Source organism: Condylura cristata, unplaced genomic scaffold (genome assembly GCF_000260355.1).
Source record: "Condylura cristata isolate star-nosed mole 26May11 unplaced genomic scaffold, ConCri1.0 scaffold00023, whole genome shotgun sequence".
NCBI classification, from domain to species: Eukaryota; Metazoa; Chordata; class Mammalia; order Eulipotyphla; family Talpidae; genus Condylura; species Condylura cristata.
The window spans coordinates 1130455-1142355 of record NW_004567124.1 but is presented as its reverse complement, the minus strand read 5'-3'; the positions used below and the strand labels follow the sequence as shown (position 1 = coordinate 1142355).

General features: G+C 40.4%; 1 protein-coding gene across 2 annotated transcripts in view; it reads left to right on the top strand.

The window, feature by feature from the left end:
* The window catches only part of BBS4 (Bardet-Biedl syndrome 4), a 33550-nt gene that overhangs the window by 12392 nt on the left and 9257 nt on the right, over positions 1-11901 (top strand). For both annotated transcript variants that reach the window (XM_012728726.1, XM_012728727.1), the window contains 5 exons: positions 2833-2896; positions 4334-4445; positions 5399-5471; positions 8657-8710; positions 10051-10178. In XM_012728726.1, coding sequence (XP_012584180.1) covers positions 2833-2896; positions 4334-4445; positions 5399-5471; positions 8657-8710; positions 10051-10178 — 431 coding nt within the window. The remainder of the gene's footprint in view (positions 1-2832; positions 2897-4333; positions 4446-5398; positions 5472-8656; positions 8711-10050; positions 10179-11901) is intronic.

Below are 11901 nucleotides of genomic sequence, written 5' to 3'. Positions count from 1 at the left end.
TCTGCTCCCCACTCTGTCCCTGGTGAATCCTCTCACCCTCCGCATCTCTGGCCTGTACCCCAGTTCTGTATGAGTAAATAAATAAATCTTTAAAATATATATATATTCATTATATTATATCATCCTTCATTTTTGTACAATGAATGATTTCCCATCACCAATTCCCCCGTGTACCATCACCATAGTCCTTTGTGTTCTTCCTACTCCAGTCCTACTCATTCCCCTTCATCCTCCCCTATAGAAGGTCTCTGATCTATAGTTGTCTGATAATTTTGATTATTACTTTATTATAGTTACTTTTTTTTCCTTTCTGATTCCTTTTTTGTTTTCTGTACATCCCTCCTATAAGTGAGACCGACCATTTGATATTTTTCTTTTTCTTTGTGGCTATTTTGCTAGCATAATCCCTTCCAGCTCCATCCATGTTGCTGTGAAGGGCATGAGGCTATCCTTTTTGATTGCTGAGTAATATTCCACTTTGTAAATATACTGTATCTTCTTGATCCAGTCATCTGTTTTTGGGGCATCTGGGTTGTTTCCACAGCTTACCTATTAGAAATTGTGCTGCAGTGAACATAGGGGTGTCAGTGTCCTTTTGAATTAATGTTTTTGTGTCCTTTGGGAAGATTCCTATGAGTGGAATTGTTGCATCATATGGAAGCTCGATTTTTGTAGTTTGAAAACCTCCACACAGCTTTCCATAGTGGTTGAACCAGTTTGCATTCCCACCAGCAGTGTAGGAGTTCCTTTTTGTCCACATCCTTGTTTTTTTTGGGCTTCTCTTTTATTTTTTTTTTTTAAAGATTTATTTATTTATTCATACAGAACTGGGGTACAGGTCAGAGATGCGGAGGGTGAGAGGATCCACCAGAGACAGTGGGGAGCAGAACAGGCAGATCGACAAAGTACACTGCTGAGGGGAGCAGCGGGCGGGTCAGGAGAGGTCTGCCACGCCATGTGGTCACCTCCGGGGCAGGCGGGGATCGAACTCATGCGGAAGTGGCTTTGACTTCTTAGTGTTGTGCTTTAACCCGGTGCGCCACCAGGGAGGGCCTTCTCTTTTATTTTTAAAGATGCGTGGCTGTGGATCTTTTTCTCTGCTCATTCTATATACTTCCTCCCGATTGTCACATCCGTATTTTACTTACTGGATACTTAAGGATTTCAAATTCAACTTTATCTGCATTTATCTGCTGTCTTCTAAAACGCTTTCTCCTTCTGTTGCCTGTGGAATAGGTGCCATTATTCATACAGTTGTCTGTCAGAATTGCTTAGCCCTTTTTCCCTAGTCTAATAAAAAGAATCACCAAATTCTAGAAATCCTTGTCTTATGAAATTTTCATCATTTTTCCTCACCATGCTTTAACTAATCCCCATCATTTTTTTTTATTTTTTAGTTTTTATTACAAAGTTTATTTTTACATCATTTTGCGCATTTTTTTTTTCCATCTCGATTGTAATCCCCGCGGGTTTCCCATCACCAAATCACCCCTGTGCCACCACCATAGTCCCGTGCGTTTTCCTCCCTTCCCCCCCCGTTTTTGATCCCATTCCCCACTCCACCCCCACAGAATATCTCTGGTATATGGTTGTTCATTATTTTTGTTATTTTCTCGCATGGTCCATTATACTCCTGCTATGAGTGAAACCATCCAGTATTTTTCTTTCTCTTTCTGGCTTATCTCACTAAGCATGATCTTTTCCAGCTCCATCCAAGTTGCTGCAAAAGACATGTGTTTCTCTTTTTTGGTTGCTGAGTAATATTCCATTGTATATATGTACCACATCTTTCTAATCCAGTCATCTACTTTTGGGCATTTGGGCTGCTTCCATGTTTTTCCAATTGTAAATAAAGCAGCAATAAACATGGGGGTACAAGTATCTTTTTCAATCAGTGTTTTTGTGTCTTTTGGATAGATACCTAGGAGTATCCCCATCATTTTTTAAAATCCTCATAATTTTTATTTGAATGACCACCAAGAGTTCTTATACCATTCTGGCTCTAATTTTCCATCTGTTTTCAACAGTGCTTCAAAAATGATTTTTTAAGAGTAAATATTAAGCAGGTTTACTTCCTGCTTAAAACTTAACAAAGATTTTCTTTTGCTCTCAACCTTTTAGCATGGTCCTTGAAGCCCTTCTCTCTCTGACTTTTCTTGGTCATCTAAGCTTTTCCATGACTGCCAGCATAGGATTTAAAATTGTTCGGGGCCCTCCCCGGTGGTGCAGCGGGTTAAAGTGCAGCACCATGAAGCTCGCTGTAACCATTTCAGCACAAGTTTGATCCCCAGCCAGGAAGGTGATCCACATGGTGCAGCAGACCTCTCCTGACCCACCCGCTGCTCCCCTCAGCAGTGTAGATCTTCCTGTTCTGCTCTCTGCTCTGCCTTTGGTGAATCTTCTCACCCACTGGCACTTCTGGCCTGTACTCCAATTCTGTATGCATAAATAAATCTTAAAAAAAATAAATTGTTCACAATGAAAAACCTTTCTTGATTTTGTAAGCCATAGTGGAAAGGTAAAGCCTGTATTTTGCTCATCAGAGAGCCCCTCATGGTCTCTGGAAACCTTTTACTGTTTTTGTTAGCTTGCTTAGTTAGATTTTATATAGAGGTTGGCAAACTTTCTGTAAGGGGACAAATGGTAAGTACTTTAGGCTTTGCAGGCCATATATATATATATGTTTCATCTTTTTCATTTTTAATTTTTATAACTTTTAAAAACATACCGTTCTTAGCTTGAAAAGTGAACACATTTGTGGATCACATTCATGGTTGGGTAGCCAGGTGGCCTAAGCTGTTAAATTCAGAAGTATTTTTCTTCTGCTTTTAGGCTGTTATCAAAGAACAGCTTCAGGAGACTCAGGGGTTGTGTGAATATGCTATCTATGTCCAAGGTAAGACATATTTCTTCTCTTCTTGCTAAAGACATACACGCTTTGCCTGGATTGTAGAAAAGTGCAAACAACTGATAAGATACTTAAGTTCAAGTACTGTTCCCAAATGTTTTATTTATCATCATTATTATTATTTTGTTTTGAAATCAGAGTAATTCTTGTGCCTGATTTGACCTCAGAAATGAAATTCTGTTAATAATGTTGCTATTGTCCTTAACCTCTTTTCCAGTTTCTGGCTAGTGTTTCTCAGAATGGATTAGGGTCCCTGCCTCATACATTAATTTCTGGTTCATAAGAGGCTCTTGAAAATGTTTCTTGACAAGCTTAGATGTGAGGGAAGGTTTGAGGACTTTGGTAATGTGAGTTGGACTGAAGGGGAGAAAGCTAGAGGTATACATGATAAAGCTGAAAATAAATAAAATTCATCAGAAACCAAATATAGGAAAAAGCTAACCGAAATTTTCTCTTAATGCCTAAAGTAGCATCCTTAGTTTTTCTAGGGACTTTCTTTTTGATTGTGGTATAAATGGCTTTGCTTACCACACTTTGTGTTTGTAATCTTCATATTAACATATAATTTTCTGACATAATTGGTAAGGTATTGACACATCTAAAATATTATTCTTTTATTCCCTTTATCACATGTCAAGAGTTTCAGTGCTTCTTTTTAAGATTTATTTATGTATGCATATAAGAACTGGAGTACAGGCCAGAAATTCAGGGGGTGAGAGGGTTTACTAGAGACAGGAGGGAGCAGAACAGAGAAATGGACTGAAATACACTGCTGAGGAGAGCAGTAGGTGAGACAGGAGAGGTCAGTCATGCTGGATCAGCTCCCTGTGGGTCAGCTCCCCGGCTGGGGATTGAACTCATGATGCAGTGGCTTCAGAGAGCTTCATAGTGTGGTGTTTTAACCCTCTGCACTGCCAGGAATGGCCCTGTAATCATGTAGTTTCTTCTGAAAATTTAGTCCTAGGAAAAATGATTGGCTGCTATATTGAAAACCAAGTCTGAAATGTTATTATGCTCTTTGCCAGAATTTTCTTACTTGACTTGTAGTTTGATTCCACTTGCATTATTTTGGGTGAATGCTCTAAAAAATCATCAGGTTAAAGTTCTGAAAAAGAGAACATCTGATAGGAACACCCAAGAATGTCTTCACTGTAAATCTGTGGGATAATTTGCAGGACCTCTGATTCCCTGTGATAGATGCTGTCAGTAGAAGAGTAAGATGGTTTGAGAGTTCTTATTTTAAATGATTTTGGCTGGTCACCCACTTTACTACTTGTTCCAGTCCTTCTGAGATCTTCTGGTTATAGCAAAGACATAGTTATCCAGAGGATTTCTTTGATAGGATTTACCTCTTCTCCATTTTTTTCTGAACCCAAGCTCTTTCCTAGAAAATGGTTTAAGTTTATGTTCTCTATTTTTTGGCAGCACTGATATTTCGCCTGGAAGGAAATATCCAGGAATCCCTAGAACTCTTTCAGACATGTGCTGTTCTCAGCCCTCAGAGTGCCGATAACCTCAAGCAGGTGGCCAGATCTCTGTGAGTATTGGTAGCCAGGAGGTCCCAGGGCACACACACAACTGAAGTGCATTTGCAGGCTGAGACTGTTTCTGTGAGCAGGGCAGCCAGATTCATAGAAAGCTAATGAATAGGTAAAATGGGATTCCCTTTGGAGAGTATGGATTAACTCTGAAATTTGAGAAAATGAGATAACTGGTGTAAAGGAACGGGGGTGTTTTAAACTTTGAATGGGGAACACTGATCATGTTAATCATATAGAGTGACAACTATGCCCTCAGTCTCCTAATATCACTGGCAACACATGGAATTTGTCTCACCTGCTGTTTCAATATTTGGCATAATACTTGACAAATAGAAGGTTTTTAGTGTCTGTTGAGTTGAAATGCCCTGTAGGTTTCTAGATGTAACTAGCTTTCAAAGTCTTTTATTAGGTATGCTTCTTTTCCAGAGTGGTAAAGTGTTTCATAGTGATTCTCATCTCCATTTTCTTACCTACCTTGTCATTCATACCTTTATTGTCTTTGCTTAACTCCAGATTCCCCCAGCTTTCCTGAATCATGATACAGTGTTATGGAAGGAGACAGGCTTGAAAGGGAAGAGCCTGTCCTTAATAGATGATAAGGGTAAATGATGGCAGCTGTTGCTTAACTGGTATATATATATGATTTGGCTTTTTTCCTTTTTTGATCTACACTGTAGTCCATTGCAGAAAATAAATGATGGAAGTCTTTCACTGAAATTAGAGTAGAATTAGATCAAGAAACTGGACATCTTCCAGTGCTGTCCCTGCCAAACGACCTGCTGTGGGGACATAGCCACCTCACTGGCCAAACAGCTTAACTGACTCATAGGATAGGATCTTCCAGAATTCTCTGCTTCCTGGAGTATGAGCCAACTGTAGGATTATTGGGGTTACTGTTTTAAAAACACTGAGCTAATAATTACAGAAATTATATGTGTCTTTTCCTCAGATTTCTTTTGGGAAAACATAAAGCTGCTACTGAAGTATATAATGAAGCAGCTAAACTTAATCAGAAAGATTGGGTAAGTAGGAAACTTGAGTTATTAGTAAACATGCTGTTGATTTATTTATTGTATTGCTATCTTTCATTGTTATTGAATTCTTACATGGCTTAATGTCTTTATTTTCACATTTGATTAATGATTTGGCTAAGGACTGTGGTCAAAAATCATGTTTCCTCATAACTCAGCAGACATGGCTGCCTGGTTTTCTAACAGTCTGTGCTGCTGATAAGCAGTCTGTTACCAGTCTGATGTTTGTTGATAATCCCATTTCCTCTCTAGAACAGTTTTAAGGATTTTCTCTTTATCATTGGAGTTCTGAAATGAGAGGATTCACCAGAGACAGTGGGGAGCAGAACAGGCAGATCTACTGAGATAACATGCTGAGGGGAGCAGTGGGTGAGATAGGAGAAGTCTGCTGCTTCTGGGGTCAGCTTCTGGGCTGGGGGTGGGCTCATGCTTCAGTGGCTGACCATATAGTGATAGTCCTGAGACTTTAAACCCTGATCCACCAGGGACACCTGAGAATTTTTTTTTTTTTTTTGAGGAAGAATTAGATGAGGAAAATGGGACCCTCACATTGGTGATGAAGATCCTAATACAGAACATCAGGTGGAATCAAGTTGTTTCTAGAACTGCAGGAGAAAATAGATTAGCACAGTCCTTTCCTGGCCTTGCCAACCATTTTGTCTCCAGTTAGTGACGTATATGAGAGTATTTTGTGGAATTGGTGCCAACAATTTAATTTGAGTTTCACTGGGTAGAAAAAGAGAGGCTTGTCAGAGGTTTCAGAAACATATGCTTATTGTGAAGATAACCAGAATATTCTGAAACATCACAGGAAGCCAGACTGTACCAATGTTTGAGGAGATGCAAGATGACAACCAAGAGAGAAAGGACTCAGAAAGTTCTAAGATAAGTGAGACAGAATGAAAGTCTAATACAGTTGAAGTGATAACATCAGCTCAGATGCCACTTTGGCATTATGGGTGAGAACTTCTGCAACAACCATGCAATGTAAAGCTGAAAAGTTACATTCTTTCCATTCCTTTTTGCTTCTATCCTCTGGTGTCAGGTAATGTGTGATTCACAGCAGCCCTCCCTTGACAGAGGTCTTGACAATATTTGGATTCACTTGCAGTTCTGTACAGAAATGTCAGGTCTGACATTTCCAAGAAGCCAATTTCTCTTCCTTTTTCTGTCCTGCATTTTCTCATCCCCAGACTTAGAAGATAATATGTTGTGCCCTGAATGAGCTAAAAGGAATAAGAAGACAATGAAAAGATTTTTACAATGGGGAAGGAGAAGCAACTTAGTTTGGTTATTCCTCCTATGTGGACCATGTCTGTTTTTTTAATATTCATTTAGTTATGCATACAAGAACTGGGGTACAGGCCAGAGGTGCTGAGGGGTGAGATGTTTCACTAGAGACAGAGTGGGGAGCAGCAGAACGGCAGGTGGACTGAAATACACTGCTGAGGGGAGTGGGTAAGATAAGAGAGGTGTAACGCACCATTTGGGTCATTTCCCTGGCCGAGGATCGAACTCAAGGTGCAATGGCTGGAGAGCTTCATAGTGCTATGCTTTAATCCCTTGTGCCACCAGGGAAGTCCCTTGGACCATGTCTCTCTTTTTTCAAGATAGATTTATTTATGCATACAGAACTGGGGGCCAGAGGTGCAGGGGTGGTGAGAGGCTTCAACAGAGACAGAGAGAGGAGAAGAACAGGCAGACTGACTGAAATACATTGCTGAGGGGAGCAGCAGGTGAGACAGGAGAGGTCTGCTGCACCATATGGATCACCTCTGTGGCCGGGTATCAAACTCATGCCAAAGCAGGATGGCTAGCTTCTCAGTACTGTGCTTTAATGCGTTGTGCCACCAGGGAGGGCTCCATGGTTGAAATTCTTAAGATGAGAACTCAAAAGAAAGGAATAAAAAACTCGGGGTTGACACTTTCTCTTACGTCACACAAACTAAACTTTCCAAGGGAGAGGGTTTTTATTATACCTATGTTGCAAATTTGCTGAAAATTACAGTAATATATATGAAAACATCTGGCACAGAGCATGGTGTGAAGTCAGTATTCAATCAGTGATTGCTATTTTGTTATTAGAGGGAATTCGGAAAACATAGCATCACTTGTTTCTGAGCCCTGGGGTCCATGTTTCTTCAGACAGGGTCTGAATGTGTCTGAATCTGAGTGTGCTTCCACACCTTCCCACAACTGTCAAGATGATTTTACTTTTCACAAGATCAGTTTCCTTACCCTTGCTTTCTCCTGTTTCTAAATAAAGGGAGATTAAATGTAAGGGAACTTGATTCAGTAGAATTCAAGTCAGAAAGATACAGGTTGGTCTTGCAAGGACTGGAAAGCTATCAGCAGACAAGGTAGCTATTTTGCATTTTTATGTTCGTTTTCTGAATATAACTCAGAACCTGTAGATATTGGCAAATATTTTTGTAAAGGGTCATTAGTAACAAGTTTAAGCTCTGCAGCTTCATACATCTCTGTTGCAACTAGTTAACTGCAGCTGAAGTGTGAAAGTGCTGTAGTTCATAAATAAGTGGTTGTGGCAATGGTCCAAGAAAGTTTTATTTGCAAAAAAGGCTGGGGATGGATTTAGTTCCTTGGACCAGTTTCCTTCTCTGCTGTTTTCCTGCTGGCTCCAGTTACAAAGATTCCATCAAAGCGGCCTCTAGGTGGCGCTCTCAGTCACTAAGTCCGCATCACCTGGTGAGCTTCATGCTTGCACTTAGGCAGCTGGGCTCCAGCTCCAGATTCCTGAGGAAGAGTCTCATTTTATCTTAAGGGTAGCACCGTATGGCTGGCAGCCCTCTCAGCAGGGGCGTGGGCTTTCTTGTCTGAGAAGGAACAAAGGATGTGGGCAGTGGACAGCACTTCGAGAAATAGGGAATGGGGATGTCTGGGTCTGTATGGCAAAGCACCAAAGTCCGGTTTATTCTGATAAGCCTTCTTACCATTGGTGTATTCTGCTTTCTTCTCTCATAATCTGTATTTTATATTAATGGACCCATTCTGTAGAATTAAGTGCATTTGAGTATGGATCCAGTTAAAAATTAATTTATTGCATTTTTAAAGATTAAACTTGACTGAACAAACTGCAACCTATAGCTGCTTTTTGTTTTACTCTTAAGACCTACTGTGGAATTACACCTAAACTGTTTTCTTTCTTTTGTGTGTAGGAGATCTGTCATAACCTAGGAGTTTGCTACATGTATCTGAAACAGTTCAATAAGGTAACTTATGGAAGTGGTGGTGGGGCTTGAACAGTTGACCAGGTACACTTATTATAGAGGTACCACTGTTCATTTTGTGTTGTTTCTAACTCTGCAGTGATATTTGAAAGTAAAGTGCAGCGATACTTGACAGTGTTAGCTGTTGCTGATTACAAAGACGGTTTTGATTTGGAAGGCTATAGAAGCTATGAAAGAAACATGACCATGATAAATATACTGGATTTATTTTTATTTTTAATTAATTAATTTTTTAAAAAGATTTATTTATTCGTACAGAACTGGGGTACAGGCCAGAGATGCGGAGGGTGAGAGGATCCACCAGAGACAGAGTGAGGTACAGAATAGGCAGATGGATGAAGTACACTCCTGAGGGGAGCAGCGGGCAGGTCAGGAGAGGTCTGCCACGCCATGTGGTCACCTCTGGGGTAGGCGGGAATGGAACTCATGCGGAAGTGGTTTAAGTTTCTTTGTGCTGTGCTTTAATTCGCTGCGCCACCAGGGAGGGCCCATACTGGATTTATTTTTGAAAAAACAAAGTGTTATAGACATTTATTCCCATTTTTATTCTTGGTCATTATCCTCATTTTTTCTGATTTTAATAAAAAATTAAAAATTAAAGAAGTGTTATGAGGGAATGGAAATCTTAACTGCTTTTCTTTACCCCATTCCTACTTTAAAGTTTCCAGTGTAGAAACTGATGTTCAAAATTTAGCTATAAAAAAAGTGGACCTTTAAAAAGCATAGTTATGACCATGACCTCTGGCCCTGAGGGCAATTAACTTTAGTTTTAAAGGACATTGGAAATGAATTTGAAGTGGATTTAATTTTGGAGTTTGTTTTAAAGTTTTTTTTTTTTAAAGTTCTTTTCTATGATGAGAATTTGTTTCATTGTGATTCAGATGTAAGCAGTCTCTAAAGCTCTTCTATCAGAAAACATCTGTGCTACTATGGTACCTGAGATAAGGAAAAAAAAATATATCTTAATTTGGGGACACACTAAATTACCTGTTCTCTGCAAGTTAATGATAGTGGGTTTGGGTAGTAGTGCAGCGAGGGTTGAGTTTGGGGCAGTACTGGACTAGGGTGCCCCTTTGACTAAAAGCATGAGTCATGGGTATGAATGTCAAGAACCAGAAAACACTCAAAAAGGTCAATCATCTTGTATAAACTCTCTGAAGTGGCTTCTGAGGCACACATGCTGCTGGCAAGCACAGTTGGGTTTTTGAGCAGTGGGAGCTGTTTGCTACAAGGAGATGTTCCCAATTCTGTCCTTATGTTGGCCCATACAAAGCCATATCCTTCCAATGACTTGGCTCTCTCTATTCTGTCCTTCTCGTTAGGCACAAGACCAGCTGCACAATGCTCTGCATCTTAACAGGCATGACCTGACTTACATAATGCTGGGGAAGATCTACTTGCTCGAGGGAGACTTGAACAAGGCCATTGAAATCTACAAGAAAGCAGTGGAGTAAGTGTTTTTCCTTTGGAGTAGTGAGTAACGAAAATAAATAAATAACCCCCCCAAATGGTAGTCTACATTTGGGCAACAAATTGAGAATATTTGATTACTTGGCAGTGTTTCTTTCTCACTCTTTAGTCTGGCTGGCCAACCTAGCTGGGCGTCTGCTCCACAAGGCCAGTCAGGGACTCAGGTTCCTTCCCTGCTAATGCACCATTCCTTACATTATTGTCTTCACCTGCATGTCTGATGCTACCTTACAGCAGCAGACTTTTCTTGGCTGTCCTCAGGGAGGTGTTCTAGGAAGCTGAATACTGAGTAAGTGGCTCTTAGTAAGTTTTCATAATTGACCTCAAAGCTGTATACATTGATCCTGCTCATCATCCATGGTTTGGTGAGGTGACTATATCTAGCTGCAAGGGAAATGGGCAGGTTTATGCTCAGGAGGGAAGGCAGAGATTTTGGATGCAGCTGGCACTCTGCCATGGTGTTTTTTTTTTTTTTTTTTTATAACAGATCTTACGTTTCCAAAGATGTTAGGGACTGAAATCTCCTGATTCAGTAGTGAACATCTGGCCTTAAAGCATGATACCATGAACTGTTTCACAAACATCATTAGGGGAGACCAGACTTGTGTTAATGGAACTGACTGACTTTCCCAGGGTGGTAGTTTGTGTTTCCTCTCTAGGGACACCTGCCCTCTCATCTTCTGTGTAGGATCTTGTCTTGTTCTTTGTAGTAAACTGCTGTAGTGTCTCATTTGTTTAGTCACTTAATAGACTGTGTGGTCTGTGGTTCAAGGCGACTAAGTCCATTCATTCATCCTGATAATCAGATGCTGACTAAAGTTAGATTTCTGTCAGTTACCTTTTTTTTCTGCCATAGCATACTAACTTCCTGGTTCTCAGTCACAGCACTCTTCCTGAATTTTCAAGCATATTTTATGTCCAAAAAGACATAAAAAATCTTTGTCAGTTAAGCTTCAAAAGACTTGTGAAACATGTCTTTTGCAGCAACTTGGATGGAGCTGGAAAAGATCATGCTTAGTGAGATAAACCAGAAAGAGAAAGGAAAATACCGGCTGGTTTCACTCATAGCAGGAGGATAATGGAACCATATACCAGAGACATTTTGCGGGGGTGGAGAGGGGAATAGGATCAAAAACAGGGGTGGGGGGTGGGAGGGAAGTGCACGGGATTATGGTGATGGCACACGGGTGACTTGGTGATGGGAAACCCGTGGGGATTACAATTGAGATGGAAAAAAAATGTACAAAATAATGTAAAAATAAACTGTTATTAAAAAAAAAAGACTTGTGAAAAAAGAGTCTATGTTTACATGGACAAGTAGGAAGGAGCCCAGGTAGCACATATTAAGCCTCTGCGGTGCTAGCTAGGTGGAAACCTGAGCCCTGCCTTCTAGAATTGGCTTTGAGGTCAGCACACACAAATCTCAAAGGTGCCTTTTTGTTTTTTTTCTTTAAAGGTTTTATTTATGAATAGAAGAACTGAAGTGTAGATCAGAGATGTGAGGGAGACGGGTGAGAGGATTATAAACTATGGCAGGTAGAAGCAGAGTGGGGAACAGAACACGTGGATCCACGGAAATAAATGCACTGCTGAGGGGAGCAGTGGGTGAAATGGGAGAGGTCTGCTCTGTGCCCTTATGTAGGTCAGCTCCCTGGCCAGGATTGAACTCAAGCTGCAGTGGTGATACCGCTGAGACTTACCCC